This window comes from Microtus oregoni, unplaced genomic scaffold, assembly GCF_018167655.1.
Source record: "Microtus oregoni isolate MIOR12 unplaced genomic scaffold, Mior012 000007F_ref0000211, whole genome shotgun sequence".
NCBI lineage: Eukaryota > Metazoa > Chordata > Mammalia > Rodentia > Cricetidae > Microtus > Microtus oregoni.
This window is the reverse complement of record NW_024543066.1, coordinates 4,596,746-4,613,191: the sequence shown is the minus strand read 5'-3', so window position 1 is coordinate 4,613,191 and position 16,446 is coordinate 4,596,746. Positions and strand designations below refer to the sequence as shown.

The window sequence follows — 16,446 nt, the reverse complement described above, 5'->3', positions numbered from 1 at the left end:
CCTCTCAACTCCAGACAGCAAGAAAATGGAACCTCTTTATAGAGGCCTGGTCTGCAGGCCTACACTTCAGAGTCTGTCTGTCTCTCTCTCTCTCTCTCTCTCTCTCTCTCTCTCTCTCTCTCTCTCTCTCATAGCCTTTCACAGTCTTCAAGGATCTCAGCACACCTGTATGCATTTGACTCCTTGCTCTTGACCCAGTCCCTCCCACCTACCCACAGGCCTGCATGCCTTTCTGTAGCTGGCCCAGGAGGAGACTGGAAAAGGATGAGCTGTGATGTAAGCAGAGCCATCCAAGGGAGCATTGTGTGGCCTGCTTGTAGAAGAGAGTAGGCCAGCCTGCCTAGAATGGAGCACACGACCCAGCTGGGGCGGTTCCATGCTTGGCGGGTAGGCCAGGGGCTCCCTGTGTACCCTGTGTAGCCTAGGCTGGTCTCAAAGCCGAGATCCCCCTGCCTCAGCTTCCCGAGTGGTAGGATTTACAAGTGCACACTACCAAGTCCAGCATCTTTATAATCTTTCAAGTTATTTTTTTTTGTTTTCATTTTTATTACATTTGTTTAGTGTGTGTGTGTGTGTGAGAGAGAGAGAGAGAAGGGGGGGTGGGGGAGACTTGCACACGTCCATGCCATGGCTCAAGTGTGAAGGTCGGAGGACAGTGTTTGAGTTTGCTCTCTCCCTCCACTCTCCACATCCCAGGAATTGAACTCAGGTCATCAGACCCGGCAGCCAGGTACCTTTACCCAGGGAGCCATCTCTCAGGCCACATCTTTTAAGTTTTTTAATCCTTTCTCTTTTCTTCAGTGGAGACAACTTGAGTGTAGCTGAGGTAGAAAAGAAAGTGTATGTCTGTTGCTGGCTCAAACCTCACTGGCCTCGAGTTTTGAAACAACAGAAAACATGGCCTTGCTGTTATCACAGGACTCGAGGAGGGCCGCGAGAGGGTGTGTCACGAAGCACCGCTTCATTCCCAAGAGGCAGCTCTGGGTTTCCTGGCACCCCGGGCCTCTACAGAGCATCCTGTTATTTAATCGAACTTAAACTGTCATGGACGGGTGTGACAGTTCTGCTGACTTAGACTTCTTTTATCCCAGAGATCCAGTCTGAGCAGGCTTGACTGGAAGGGCCGGCCTGACCCTGACTGCCCCTTCCCCAACCCTGGAGTACTCTCCAGGACACTGAAGATGTTTAATCTTATATGTAAATCAGACCCTGCCTGCCCACATTGGCAATTATGTAGCCTGACACCCTCGGCAAAAATGGAAATAATTGGGCTGTCTACAGTCACTATTGTGCAATTTCTGCCATTTCTTTTTTGGTTCCTGTCAGTAGTAGTAGTAAGTTCTCAATTTTTCTTCAGGACAGACTCCTCAAATACCAGAATCTTTGTTCTGCCATTATCTTTGCTGATCTCCAACCTAAATGATGTCTTACATTAGGGATTATTGGTTTCTCGTGGAAGCAAGAAACTGAAGCTGTGGAAGCTAGCCGTGCATGGGGGCTCCAGCGTCCACTCTCAATCAAACTGCTCCCAGGGCCTTGATCAGAAAAACACATTCAAGAGAGACAGGAAGTGATGACGGGGGAGGTGGCACACCCCAATAGTGGTTGCTCCAACTTAATTAAGGACCTTGCCCCATACTCCCAAAGACCTGAGGAGCTGAGGTCATATTCCAACATAGTGGCTGCTTTGACCATGACTGAGAGAGAGAGAGAGAGAGAGAGAGAGAGAGAGAGAGAGAGGAACTCTGGACCAGACAGCACCATTAGGCATGGCTCATGGAAGAGGAATGATTCACATTAGCACACAACTGGACTCTATAGATGTGTGATGTCACTGGGTAAATGAGATGGGCATTTGGGGGATGTCAGCTTTAATAAAAAGTAGCAGTAAAACTCAAGACACCTCTGCTCCAAGCATCTGTCAGTCAGATCAAACTGGTCCATGGAGAAGAAGGGTAGCTGGGAAATCTTCTAGAAGTAACCATATCTGAAAACAGTTTTAAGGAATAAATAGAATTTTCCAGATGAGCAAGAAGTGGGGGAAGGATGGAAGAAGGCGTAAGACCTGTAAAAATGTCTAGTCAGGTCCCAAACAGCTCTTAGAATTCAAGGAAGCCATTGGGAGACTAAAGCATGCAGCACTGATGTCAAGAACAAATTACCAAACACTACGTGACATGAAACAACACACCTTTGCTAACCTTCAACCCTGGAGGTCAAAGGTGCTTCGGCTTAAAGCACTGGTGGGTTTTGTTCCTCCTGGAGGCTGGAAAAGAAAATGGCTCCTTACCCTTTTTCGTTTCTAGAGATCACCTGTTTCCCTAGCTCTCTGACACATCTCCTTCCTTTTCAAAACCAGCAGAAAAGCATATCCATATCTTTCCAGCTTGCTTCTTCCACATTTAAAGCACACTCAAAAGTACATTGGGTCCAGATAGCCAGCCACTTTGCTTCCTTCTGTGACTCTAAGTGCCCCCATGCCGTGGAGCAGATTACAGGCAGAGGGACTAGGAAATGGATTTCAGGTGCTATTACTCTGCATATGATAAATGCCGTACGGGAGGCAGAGGGTGGTGGCACAGGGGAAAGTTGTCAGGATCCACCATCACTGTGTGGAATAGATCCAGCATCCAAGGGAGGCTTGTGTGCCCATTTATATTGATTGCCCACCTGAAAGGGTCTAGAACCACACTCTGGGCATGGCTGTGTATAGATTCGGCTGATGTCGAAAGACCAGCCTGAAAATGTAGGCAGCACTGGGCTGGAGTCTCAAACAGACTAGAAAGGAGAAAGTGAGCTGAGGAGGACCAGCATCCATTTCTCTCTCTCTCTCTCTCTCTCTCTCTCTCTCTCTCTCTCTCTCTCCTTCTTGACTGCGAATGTACTGCACGCAGCTTCCTCTACCATCCCTGCCATGACTGATAGGACTCTCAAACTGTGGTTCAAAGTCAGCCCCTTCTCGCTCAAGAGGTTACTGTCAGGTGTTTTGGCAGAACAGTGACATTGGCGCAGGCATCGGAGTTCTGGGGATTCTCCTAACAGGGGTGTTTCAGGTCACTGCTACTATATATCAAGCCAACCCAAAGCTTGCTGTCTTTAAAACAATAAGATGCTTCCCCTGCTGGCCTCGCCTTGCACATTCATAAGACTAGAGGGTCAGTGAAGCTGGAAGAGCTGCATAACCGTGGGGACAGCCACCACAGGACTATGTCGATGGTTCCTGGGCTCTGTTCAGCTGGTCCAGCAGCCTTAGCTAGCATGCTCAGGGCAGGGTCCCCGCAGCATGGCTGTGGAACTGCAGGACCCTGGAGCCTGACCTCATAGGACAACAAGGCTAACCCGCCATCAAGGGGAAGGGAAATGGATTGGCCCTGCTGCTGGGGGCTGCTGTACTGTCTCACATCCTGAGGGGCTGGCTTTAAAGACAGTAGTGTTGCATTCTGACATTTGAGATTAGAGAGGCAAGGTGTTCCTGGTGACAGCAATACCCAAAACTCAGCCAAAGGGATGAACGGTCTGAGTGTGATAAGGACCCTCGATACCAAAGGGAGGAAGCTACAAGGCCGGGGCACAGAACGCCTAATCTTGTGGCTACAGAGTAGAGATGGTGGCAAATAGAGAGGGCTGGCCTGTGGTCCAGATCACGATAGTACCAGCAGGCAAAGTCTGGGATGACCCCACCAATGGCATGTTTGTGTCTGAGCATGAGGACCATGACCACAGCACGTAGGTCGTCCATCTCGTGAGCAACGGACACGCAGCGCCGAGAGCCGCTTCCTCTCGTTCTTCAATCCCCAGCCACCAAATCTTCCTGTTTACTTGCCAGTCGTGAAAGAAATTCACCATTTCTGACACCCAGACAGGGTGAGTAGATGCTTCAAGGCATATTATAACCCTTAGCTTCCGTGTCCTCCAAGTTTGCTCAAATTGGAAACGCAGCTAAGAGGTCCGGTCTACAGCTCCCATTCCTGACTTCCTCGTCTCCTCGGATATGGATATTTATCTAAAGGCAAAAAGAGTGCTCACACGGCAGGGAAAAGTATTAACTCTGTCAAAGGGAGAACATTTATCACTCCTGTTGTAAGTAACTAAAGATCAGAGAGCAGACGGTGATCACCCAGGTGGTCATAAGAACGCACTCGGCCGTGTGCGGGTAGCTGTGAATGAACTGGAGGCCGCTACAGTCAGAGAAGGATGAAACCGCTCGTTCTTACAATCACTTCCAGGATTGCGTGCGTGGGTGCGTGGGGGCGTGCGTGCGTGCGTGCATGCGTAACTTGTGAGCACTGATTTGCCGGTACTTTGGAAAGGCCTGAGTTGGCCTCACTGACGGTAGCTTTGAATTCTTGCGTTATTTTTGGATTGTTGTATACACAGAAAAAGAAATGTTTACTCTGAATGAAATAGTGCGGGTGTGAGGGAGCTCGGCAGTACTCACTGCAAACTCCACCTCCACAGCCGGGTTTTCTGTGAGCGGTGAATCCCCACCCTGCTGGTTACTCCCCTCATCCATTATTTCCTCCTGTGACTGTCAATCAGTACGCTCTGATCTTAAATCGGTTGCTGGGATTAAAACCCCTATGGGTCTTAAAAGCAACCTTTGACACCCGGTTGCTTTTTCTTTTAAAATATGTCATAAACATTTCCTAAAAATGAGAACAGTTTTTATAGTTAGAACCTGTCTTAGTCGGGGTTTCTATTGCGGTGGAGAGACACCATGACCACAGCAACTCTTAAAAAGGAAAACATTTAATTGGCTCTGGTTTACAGTTTCAGAAGGTTAGTCCATTATCATCATGGCAGGAAGTGTGGTGGTGTGCAGGCAGACATGGTACTAGAGAGGTAGCTTAAAGTTCTACATCTTGATCCACAGACAGCAGAAGGAGACTGTCCCACTAGGCCTAGCTTGAGCATATATGAGCCCTCAAATTCATATCCACAGTGACACACTCCCTCTAACAAGGCCACACCTCCTAATAGTGCTGCTCTCTGTGGACCAAGCATTCACACACAGGAATCTGTGGGGGCGTTTCTAACCAAACAACCACGGAGCCTAAATAGGAAACGTGAAGGGTTTGTGACCACCTCAAAGGCATGTAAAGGCACCATGGGTGTTTATTTCACCCCAAGTATTATTGATCCACAGGACGTGAAAGCTCCTCTTCCACATCTGATGTTAGAGTTAGTTTGCTGACTGACAAGAAAACCAATTCTCTATTTTTAACGTCTTATTTTGCAGGTCCCTAAATTCAAGTATTCTTCCAAACAATTTGTCTTTCTAAACAATCAAGTCTTCCAGCAAAGACTCAGATTGTCCTACCACTGAGAACATTCAAAGCAGTGTGCCTCACTTTAATGAAGCCAGTGTACTGGCTCACCACCCCCCTCCTTGGCAATATCATCAGGATATTGTCAAATAAGCACTATCCTTTTGGTTCCTTTTTTGAGTCGTTGGGTCAGGTCAGCAATTCCTTGTATTGTGTTGATTTTCTTCAGTTCTCAGTTGAGTTATCCTTGAGTTAGCTCTTATAAAACCTGTTCTTTTGGGGAGATCTCTGCCCGTATTAACTTTGTGGGTTTACCTCTGAACTGGCTTCCCGCCTCACTCTGTTTGGAAGTCCTCTGAAAGCATCCATCTTCCTCAAAATGGAGTCACAGACTACACTGGAACGCAAACTCATCTACTCAGCTCTGTCACTGGCTGGAGGAGATGGATGTTGCCATGATTCTCTCTGAACAGATGAAAATAATGAAGCCCAGAAAGTAAACCCCACCCAGTGTCGGGGGTCAGGAAGGAGCAGCCAGGATTCAGACTCACTCCATCTGAGGCACCACTGTGAACACCACTTTGAGAATTGGGTCATATAATTCCCTTTTTCAATTTATTCGTCTCTCAAATATCACATCCTGACCACAGTTTCCCCTCCGTCCTCTTCTTCTAGTCCTCCCCGCAACCTCCCCCCTCCGCCAGAACTACTCCTCTGTTTCTCTTCAGAAAAGAACAGGGTTCTCAGAGATATCAGCCAAACATGGCATAACAAGACATGGTAAGACCAGGTACAAGGCTAAGCAAGGCAACCCAGCAAGAGGAAAATGTCCCTCAAGCAGGCAAAGGAGTCTAGAGACAGCCCCTCCTCCCACTGTTAGGAGTCCCACAAGAAGACCAAGATATACAATCAACACTTATATGTAGAAGGCCTAGATCAGGCCCATACAGGCCCCCTGTTGGACATCAGTTTAGTCTCTGGGGTCACATAATTCTTGATCATGGGTCTGTCCTAGCCATTGGGTACATTTAGCAGTTTTAGCTTTAGTCTCTAACATAGGTGATATTCCCTAGGGGAAGTATTGAAAAAAATCATTCTTCCAATACCAAATTCGTGCTTCCAGCACACTGTTCTCGGTCGGTTACTCAAGGAAATGAAAATATTGTATCATAAAATTATAAGACAGAATTTGTGTTAAAGAGAACAATTGCAGGAGCCACCACACCTGACTGACCCTGACCATCAGGATTAGGCATTTGTTTTTGTACCAAGATGTTTTTAAACACACACACACACACACACACACACACACACATACACACAGCCAAATGGGGCACTGCTGGCTATTTTCAGCATCCTCGTGCTACCCAAATCACAGGTCAAAGCCTAACCAAACCACACATCTGCCCCCACCCTCAGACTGCACAGCTGCCTGTGACAAGCTTCTGTGGCTAGCAGACAGCGCTTCAGAACGGCTTCACCTTCGGGCAAGGCCTGGCTGTGAGAAGGCAGCCTCTGCCCTGGTCGGAACTCTGCACTACTGTCTTTGCATCCAGAGGATGGCTCTCCTCAAGTCACTTGAGTTCAGCTCACCTGGCTCCCAGTTAGGTGTAAGGCTCTTTCCTCTAGACATTCGTAAAGTCATTACCAACTCTCAAAATGACCACCTGACCAATTTGCTCAGGTTAGACCTCCTGGAGGGGCCAGTGATGAGTCATTGAAATCTGACAGCATCCTGTAGGCTGCCCGCAGCCAGGCGATCACTTTCTGTTGTGTGGAGGGCCTGGTTCCAGAAAACATGACCGTAAACAGCAGTTTCTCTTCCTCTTTCTTTTGAGACTCTGATCTCTTGGTGTGTTTGTTTGTTTTGGTTTGTTGAGACATGATATTGATATGTAGCCCAGGCTAGAGTGGAGCTTTCACGCTTCCTCCCTCAGCCGACAAAAGCAGTCAGGGTTAGGAGTATGAGCTACCACACTAGGTCTGCAACTATCTTTTAACCTCCCTGGTATTTCAGGAAGGTCTCACGTGCTTTGTCCTTTTGGTAGCGTCCGCCTTTGCCCTATGTTCCAGATTCCTTGATGAAAACACTGAGCAAGGAAGGGGGAATGCTTTTGTATAGCTAGCTTTGGTGAGCTCTCTGGAGAATACTTTGTCATGTCAATCCGGATGGTGACTATAACTAGTGAATGAACGGATAATGCGTTCATCTCATTAGTGTGTCATAATTCGAACCTGGATCTTCCTGTTCGCTCACATGGGGCAGTTTTTCAGCTTTGGTTCTCTTCCAGGCCACCGTAGCTGTTATGAACTTGCATGGGACACGACTGTGCCAGACCCTGCATAGTTTAAAGACTGTGGCAGGGTAAATGAAGAGTATTTCTTGGGCAGCCAAGGGCCAGGCATCAAAGCTCAACCCTGTAAGCGACCAGGCTCACTAGCTGGTCAACAGGCGTGGCTGGGGGCTATGTCTGTGTGCCAGCAATGCCTGGACAGGTCTGCAGTCGGCATATTACGTTTAGAGAAAACCAAGGAGAAAATAACACGTTCACCGGAATAAACCGTTCAGGGTCAAAATAACAGTGTGGTGTTTTTGTTCTAGCGTGAGATATAAAAAGAAAGCTTAAGTTTCACTTCCAAACTCCTTGCCGGTGCACAGGCACCTCCAAGGACGTGGCGGAACAGAGGCAAACCGTTGTGGGCAGCCGTGGAAAGCCCCCGGCCTCTCTAACGCGGCGTCTGCCGTCTTCTTCCAGAGCTTTCTAAATGGACACTGACATGGACTACGAAAGACCCAACGTTGAAACCATTAAGTGCGTGGTCGTGGGCGACAACGCGGTGGGGAAGACTCGCCTGATCTGCGCCCGGGCGTGCAACACCACGCTGACCCAGTACCAGCTGCTGGCCACCCACGTGCCCACCGTGTGGGCCATTGACCAGTATCGTGTCTGCCAGGAGGTAAGGCACATAGGTTTAGCCTCGGCTACATAGCCGGCTCCAGGCCAGCCTGAACTGCTTGAGACCCTGCCTCAAGAACAAACAGAAAGCTGGATCGAATAGTACTTTGCCTGGCATGGTGGCCCAGGCCTCTGATCCCAGTGTTCAAGAAGCCAAGGCAGGAAGATGGGGAAATTAAGGCTAACTTGGGCTGGGGGGGGGGGGAGGAAGGAAGGAAGAAATGAAGGAAGACAGGAAGGAAGGAAGGAAGGAAGGAAAAAAGGAAGGAAGAAGGAAGGAAGGAAGGAAGGAAGATAGGAACAAAGGAAGGAGGAAGGAAGGAAGACAGGAAGGAAGGAAGGAAGGAAGGAAGGAAGGAAGACAGGAAGGAAGGAAGGAAGGAAGGAAAAAAGACAGGAAGGAAGACAGGAAAGGGAGGAAACTTTAAAATAATACATAGGCCATCACTCCTGTTTGCTATTTATTAGTCTGATTAAAAAATAAAGGAGGCAACTGGCTATATTGCTCATCAAAAATAGAAGTGACCTGTTTGGTACCAGGAAAAAAAAAGCAAAGTATGGTACACCAAAGGAAGCCTAAGTCACATGATGGGGAAGGTGAGCTAGGAGTTGTCTCGTGTCCCACGTGATGGTGAAAGGGCCTGAGGAACACCCCTGTGGAAGAACACTTGAGCATACCACCTCAACCCCCCACACCCTCCACACTCCCCTGTCATACTCCCTCCCTTCCATGCCCCCTCTCTCACACTCTTCTTCCTCTCCCCCCCCCCCCCCCACAGGTACTGGAGCGATCCAGGGATGTCGTTGACGAAGTGAGCATTTCTCTCAGGCTTTGGGACACTTTCGGAGATCATCACAAAGACAGGCGTTTCGCATACGGCAGGTAAAACAGGGCCAGGGAAGCCCGGGGTTGCACCCAGTTCCCTATCCCCATCCTCAGCGGGTTAGGAAAGCAACAACAGGCAGACCATGCAGCCTTGCAGTGTGCCGGGCTCTCAGCCGTGCCTAGGAAAGAAATGAAAGGGACAGCATTGTCTCCTGGTACTGAGGATGAGCAAATCCTCTTCGTCATTCGTAAAGTCTGGTTTTGAAACACCCAGCTACAAAGCCGGGCAGTTTGCGACCCTAGTATCCATCTGGTCCTCCAGTTCAGAGTCTCCTTACCTTCTGCCTCCTTCCACAGCATTGGCTTCCTTTTAGGTGTTTCCTGAAAAGCATTTCTTACTTTCAGTTAAAGGTCGCTCGTAAAAGAAGGAAAAGCATCTGAAAAGCCCTTCTCAGGGCATGATTCCAAAATGAACAGAAGCAATCTTGTCTATTATTTTTTTTCATTCAAAGAGGGAAGGAGAAACCCAGTAAGGGGAGGTAAATCCGGAAGGATACTTACATGAGTAGGACCAGAGTCAAAGGGCCTTCGGTGTTCAGCACCGTCTTCTTGTGGCCATCTGTAAGGTCACTCTGAGAACTCATCACAGGTATCTGGACCCAGGGCGACTCTTCCCCCATCATTGTAAATTGACCCATGTCACTTTAAGATAGGATGGAGTAGCGCTGTTTGGTCATCCTTTCCTAACCTCCAGCACCACGTGACCTTGGAGGGCTGGATTGCATCCTCCGTCCTAGGGCTAAAGGTGACCTTCTGAAAGATTCCCCACTCTTCAGCCCTGGGAGATCTCTAGTAAGCCACGCCCACAAGGGTGCACCTCGCTTTTCCCCTGGTGGCACAAGACAGGTTCATTTTGTGTGGAATGTGGAATGTTTTCTTCAGTTTTAATCAGACCATCAAACAGCAGCGATATCCTAGCATTCTTCGACTTTATTTCCTTTCTAAATTGCATTGTATTAATGAGTTAACTGTGTGTGCGCGCACAACAGGGCAAATCATGGAGATCAGGGCATGCTAGGCTAGTCTCGGTTATCTCCCGCTATGTAGGTCGAAGGCATCAAACTCCAGTCATGGGACTTGGCAACCAGTGCCTTTATCAGCTGAGCCACTGTGTTGTTTCTTTCTTGAGACAGAGTCACACTCTATAACCCATGTTGGCCTTGAATGCTTCATCCCCCTGCCTCAGCATCCTGAGTAGAAGTATTCCAGGCCTGCTGACTATATAGGTGTGTCTGAAATAATGGACAAATTGCTGGGAGCATTTGCCTTGCTCCTGGGAAGTTCACGTAATTGCGGGGAGGGGCAGGGAATCTGCAGTTTAGACCAAAGGAGACTCAAAAAGAAAGGTATGGAAGCAAACATAATTTTCCATTAAGTTTGTTCTTTGACAATATTTATACATATAAAACGTTCTGATTATTCTCATCCCCACACGGTCTTTTATCCTTCTCCAATTCCTGTCAACCTCCCTCCTTCTTTTAATTCTCTTTCCCAGAGCCATGGCTTATGTGTTTTGTGACCCACTGAGTTTAGCCAGGGCCATCTACCTTACCATGGGTCAACATTCGAGGGCCGAGACTCTGAGCACCTTCCCCCTCCATGTCTGACCTTAGTGTAGGCCCAGCGCCAATGTATGTATGCAGGCACATGCATGTCACCACGTACCTGTGGAGTCTTGGGGGTTGGTTCTCTCCTCGTATACCATGTGAGTTCTGAGGATTGAACTCAGGTCATCAGGCTTAGAGGCATGAAGAGCTTTGACTGACTGAATCACCTCCCTAGCCCAGCCTTCTATTACACTCTTCCTGCGCCCCTCTTTCACAATGATCTACGGACCTGAGAGTGGATGGTGCGAATGTCTTGTTCGGGGCTAAGCAGTCAGAACAATTTCTCTCAGTGCTTCAAGCAGCCTAGCACCTCTGCATTCACAGTCAGAAACCATGATTTTAATGTCCCGTCAGCAGCAGAACTTTCAACTTAGTAGCTGGCAAAATAGACTCATTCCTTTGAATGTCCTAAAAGTTTTGACACTGTTTGGATTTGGTTTGGGTTCGGTTTAGAGTCCTGTTTGTTTGTTTTCCCAGTAATGTTTTTTATTATCACTTGGGGGTTTTTCTTGTGGGTTTTTGTCTTTTGGGGGGCTTTGCTTGTTTCTTTGACCTCACATTGCTCTACACATTAAAACTAATAAATAAACCTGCTTGCACTTCCCAGACACTCAGGTTTACATCTGGGATATTAAAGACACATCAGATGAGAATGAAGCATTTTGAACAGAGGAAATATGGGTGTGGTTGGTGGGAAGGACTCGTAGACTGAGACAGTGCCTTGTAGGGAGAGGGACAGATACCCTCATTGAAGTGTTCCAGGTAGACTAGACGATGCTTCGGCAGCACGGCGCTGTGTTGCCACTAGAAACATCTGTGTTTGAGACACAGTGTGATGTGGCCCACTTCACAGAAGTTGCAGAGTCTCAATGGGAGCTGTTTTGCTCCCGTGAGACTTTAACAGCCCCACAAGTTCACAATGTACAACAGACCTTGTCCTGCCCCATGACAGTGCTGGAGTCGCCTGTTTCCTCACTCCCAACAAAGCAAACTGCTCTTTCCTGGGACTCCATGGGCTCAGGGTTCACTGCTTTCTCTGTGTCCTTGCCCTAAGTTTCTGTCACTTGCACTGACCTCACTGACGCGGCAAAAGCAAGTGCTTCCCCCCACCCCAGGCAGCAGGCTGTCTTCGGGAGCCTTGATTCCTGTGAGGAACTTCCTACTGCCTGCCTGTTTTCACCTTGTCCCTTCCCATCCCACATCCTCCAGGCCTGCTGCCACAGACCCATACAAAGGAGAGACTAGAACTGAGAACTACCCCCATCTCAGCCATCAGCTTCGTTCTGGAAACGCTGAATGTGCGGTGCTATATTAATCCAAGGCCCAGTAATCTACACTTTAAAAAAAAAAAAAAAAACAACTTGGTGGTGGTAGGCGTTCCTTTCAGTCTGTGGTGGCTTCAGCTACCTCTTTTCATTGCTCTGAGAAAGTCGTTTAACTTCACGATGGCTTCCCCTTTTTATCATTTGTGGAGAAAGAAGAGCACAATTGCAGTTTCAAGTAATCACTTTGGTGTGGAAACCCTGTTCTGGGTGTGTGTGCGTGTATGCGTGTCTGCATGTGCACATGCCTGAGTGTATGCAGGTGCGCCACACATGTGCAGGAGCACTAAGAGGTCAGAAGAGGGTGTCCAGATCCCCCTGGAACTGGAGTTTCAAACTATTGTGAGCAGCTACACGGATGCCAAGAGCCAAACCTAGGTCCTCTGCAAGAACGAGAAGTGTTCTTGAGCACTGAGCCATATTCCAGGCCCCATGCCTGTTTTTTGTTTTGTTTTGTTTGTTTTTGTTTTACTTATTTTTACTGTCCTCGGTGTGGGCCACTCAATAGTGACCAACCAGCGTAAACGTCGAGGTACTCAGGGTACATCCCAAGGCATTTAGAACCTTGTTAAAGTAATTCACTGGATTCCTAGAGTGACAGTGAGAGAAACCAGACTCATGTCAAGATGTCTTGGGCCTCAATGCTGGCTTTCTCTGCTTCTGGGTGCAAAGGAGTTTCACAATGGTCTGTTTTCCGGAGCATTCCAGCAGATCCAATAGAAATCAATGGCAGGCAGTTGGCCAACTTGGATTTGAAAACTTTCTAACACGGTCTAACTGTATGCAGAACACCATTGCTCTCTCTCTCTGTGGCTTCCTGGAGACTGTTTAACCTCCATCTCCACTCTGCCTACCAGAAAAATAGCCCCAGTGTATCAAAGGTCTTCCCAGACCTCAGCCAACATGGCAGGAGCTCAGCCAACATTGTGCAGCGCATCCCGTGAGGGACCCTAAAAGGCAGGTGGTCCCTACACTACAGGTGACAACTCCCTCACCTGTTTCCCAGTCCTGAGTTTTAAGGTGCAGCCTCTCCTGCAGCTCTCCAGGACTTGGGGCTCCCCGCCTCCCCAACTGATGTGCACCTCCACCTCATTTTAGATAGGATGCAGCCGAAAATGACCCCGCATTGGGGAGCAGAGTTTCTGTTTGTTCTTCCGTGTTTGTGCAAAGGCTTAAGACTAGAGTCCCTGTCCATAGTTTCCCATCTGGATCCTTTGTCCTCAGGAAGGCAAGTTACCCATGCTGGCACAACAGCTGGTTGGGTCCTAAGACCGCCATGCACCATCCACTTTTGGATGAACTTTTAAAGCTCTTCTCTGGTTCTTCATCAGCTTTTTTTTTTTTTTTTTCAAGAAAGAGCCTTTTCTTAAAAGAATATCACTCATCTCTGAGAATGATCGGTCACACTTTGATCCTGGGCACCCTAAGAAGGTTGGCAAATGGGATGGGCTATGACTTTAGAAGGACACACGGGATGCTCAATCCCTCTCCTCTGAGCCAAGCTCGTGTGCACCATTACAATGTCACTGTTTCCTTGACTGATCTGCTCCGAGGTCAGACACAAAAAAAAAAAAAAAAAACCTCTGTAGGGCATGAGAGCTAAGCAGCCCGGGAGGCCGTCTGAGTTCCTGCCCCGCACCCTCCATATCCTATCCCACCTTGTTGTTGTCTTGCTGACCTCATGAAGTAAAATCATTTCACAGTTGAGGAAGCAGCTACAGGAAGGGCCAAGGTCAGGCGGCTGAGACAGAGCTGGACTGAACTTTCCTTCCTGGTCTGGTGAACTGCAAAGTTCACGTCCTGCTACGCCGCCTCACTCATGGCTAGCCGTGTTGCTAGTGAGCTGCAAAGCCCACATCCTGCCACACTGTGGTTAGTGTGGCTAGCAGCGGTACTAGGCGGCAGGCATAATTGACACTCCCTTCTGGTCTCACGCTCTCTGCTGGAAGAGTGAAAAACTAGCATTCCCCATCTCCCCGCTGTGGTGTTGCAGGGCTCACCACAGCAAATAATCCAACGCTTTGTATGCATCCCTAAGCAGTCAAGCATGAACCTTTTCGCTGTGAGTAGAGATGACATACCCAAAACTTAAATATATATATATATATATATATATATATATATATATATATGGCGTGCCTACATGCGTACATGTGTGTGTACATGTGTATGCAGATGCATGAGCACAAATGTGTGCATACCTGTGGAGGGTGGTGGTGGGAATGTCCTGCAATCATTTTTGCCTTATTCTTTAAGGCAGGGTCTCTCAGTCAAATCCAGAGCTCCCCAACACGGCTCTTCCTGCTAGCCAACTTACTCTGGGGATCCCCGATCTCTGCTTTCTAAGGGCTGGGATTACAGTCAAGCCACCACACCCATGTGACCCATGTGCACTTACATGGGTTCTTTGCTTTTTGTGGCAAGCACTTTAGCCACTGAGCCATCTTCCCAGCCCTCAAAAAAGCATCTTGAGAGCAAATGGAAATTCTGGGTAACTGGGGAGAAAGGAATATTTTCCTTCCAAAGCAGTCAACTGAACAATGCAGAACCAGCACAATTGCCCTCCTTGCCAGCAGTTCTGTGCATATCTACAGTCTAATTGGACTTGTTTAAGGCATGCTATAGTCTTATAAAGATTTCTCTCCGGCACTGTTTGCCCCGACAAGGAGTATAGTGCATGTTACGTTAATCAGGGCTGCGGCTTCTGCGTGTCTGTTTAGATAAGATGGTTTGGGTTTCGTGTTAAAAGTCCACGAAATCAGATACGTCACGGCTACACTTAGTTTCCAGTGCTTTACGGAGGCCCCTTTAAAATATTCAAGATTCTGGTCGCCTGGTGTTTGTGTCTTTGCCTGAGCTTATGGCCAATAACAAGAGAAAAGGAAGAAACAATGAGTGCATCTGTTAGAGTCTTTTCAGTTTGCCTGGCCCATCCGGGAACATTCCAGATGATTTCAGGGTGACAAACAGCCTCTTCTACCACAGATACGCCAGGAGAAGGTTGGCTGAGGTCAAGACCAGATAAAAACGAGTGAATACCTTGGAGTGCAAATGTAAATAACTTTAAAGATAGAGCCATCATTGGCTTGATTTTTTTTTTCTCTCCCGCCTCAAGCTCACTGATCTTGCCTTTGCTTAAAATGCTGCTGTCTTACTTGTCATGGGTTGATTTTCAATTTTTGAAAAAAATACTATTTATCTAGATGGCTGAGTATTTTGGTGCCTCCCTGCCTTTCGTCCCCAACACAGGTGACCTGCACTCTTCTCCAGCCCCCAGCCATGACAGAAGGTTTTACAAACGGACACGGGAATGCTACCCAAAGCATAGCCTCCGTGTGTTAGTACTAAGGGGCCTAGGAAAGTGAGCACAGGTTGTGCCCTGAAGACACCAGGTCCTACAGCTTCTGTAACACAAGGAACTGGCTGTGAACCTAGATGCTGGTGCTCACGGGGAAGCTATACGAGAGTGTTAGCGTTCGTGTTTGGGTGCACCTCGATGTGGTACTTGCTCTAGAGTTAGAGATCTGGCATGAGATCAACCAGCCAGTGCTGGCCCGTCTTTTGATGGTCATGAAGCAGGTGGCCCTCAGCCACACACAGGTGACCACTCCTCAGGAACGGTAGTGTTTTACTTGACCAAACCTCAACAGAAGGGACAATGAGAGTGAGAACTTCAGATGAATGGGCACTGGGCAGCAAAGCACACATAGTGTGTGGCTCCATTCAGACAAAATTCTAGAAAATATAGGCCGCTTGCATGGAGATGATGGGTTGGTTCTGTCTTTCACCGCTGAGACAAACAAGCTGACCAAAGCGTCTCAAGGAAAGAAGAGTTTAATTTGGCTTACAGTTCACGGAAAGATGCAACCCACCACGGTGAAGCATCATGAGAAACGTGGGAGTATTGGGCAGCTGCTCATAGGAAGCAAAAAGCAAACAGAAAGTAGGGCCTAGCTATAGGAACTTGAAATCCCTACCCCCAGAGACCCACTTCCTCCCCTGAGGCTCCATCTCCTTCCAAGACAGCATCACCAGCTGGGGACCAAGGGCTCAAACACAAGCGCCTATGAGGCACATTTCCTATTCAAACCATAAGGCTGGGTTACCTAACTATACGAGAGAGTTTAGGAGTAATGGAAATGTTGTCTTTAATTGTGTTCATGGTTTTGGGGGGAATAGAGATGTCAGAACTGATGAAACGAAATATGCTACAGATAAACATTGAAAGTTTAACGTATTTTAATTTTTATCTCCATTAAGTTTAAGATGGGAAAGTGTAGAATTGGAGCCTCGGTAACTGATAACAGAAAATGGAATTTACAGACTCTCAAAGCTAATGCTAGACCACCATCCTCCTGCCACACAAAGCCATGCTGGTTCTCTTCTCCTAGAGGGCCCGCCCCCCCC

At 48.0% G+C, this 16,446-nt stretch overlaps 1 protein-coding gene across 2 annotated transcripts in view; it reads left to right on the top strand.

Moving 5' to 3' along the window:
- The window catches only part of Rhobtb1 (Rho related BTB domain containing 1), a 111,053-nt gene that overhangs the window by 63,294 nt on the left and 31,313 nt on the right, over window positions 1-16,446 (top strand). For both annotated transcript variants that reach the window (XM_041656357.1, XM_041656358.1), the window contains 2 exons: window positions 8,024-8,225; window positions 9,004-9,107. In XM_041656357.1, the coding sequence (XP_041512291.1) occupies window positions 8,034-8,225; window positions 9,004-9,107 (296 nt within the window). In that variant the 5' untranslated portion in view covers window positions 8,024-8,033. The remainder of the gene's footprint in view (window positions 1-8,023; window positions 8,226-9,003; window positions 9,108-16,446) is intronic.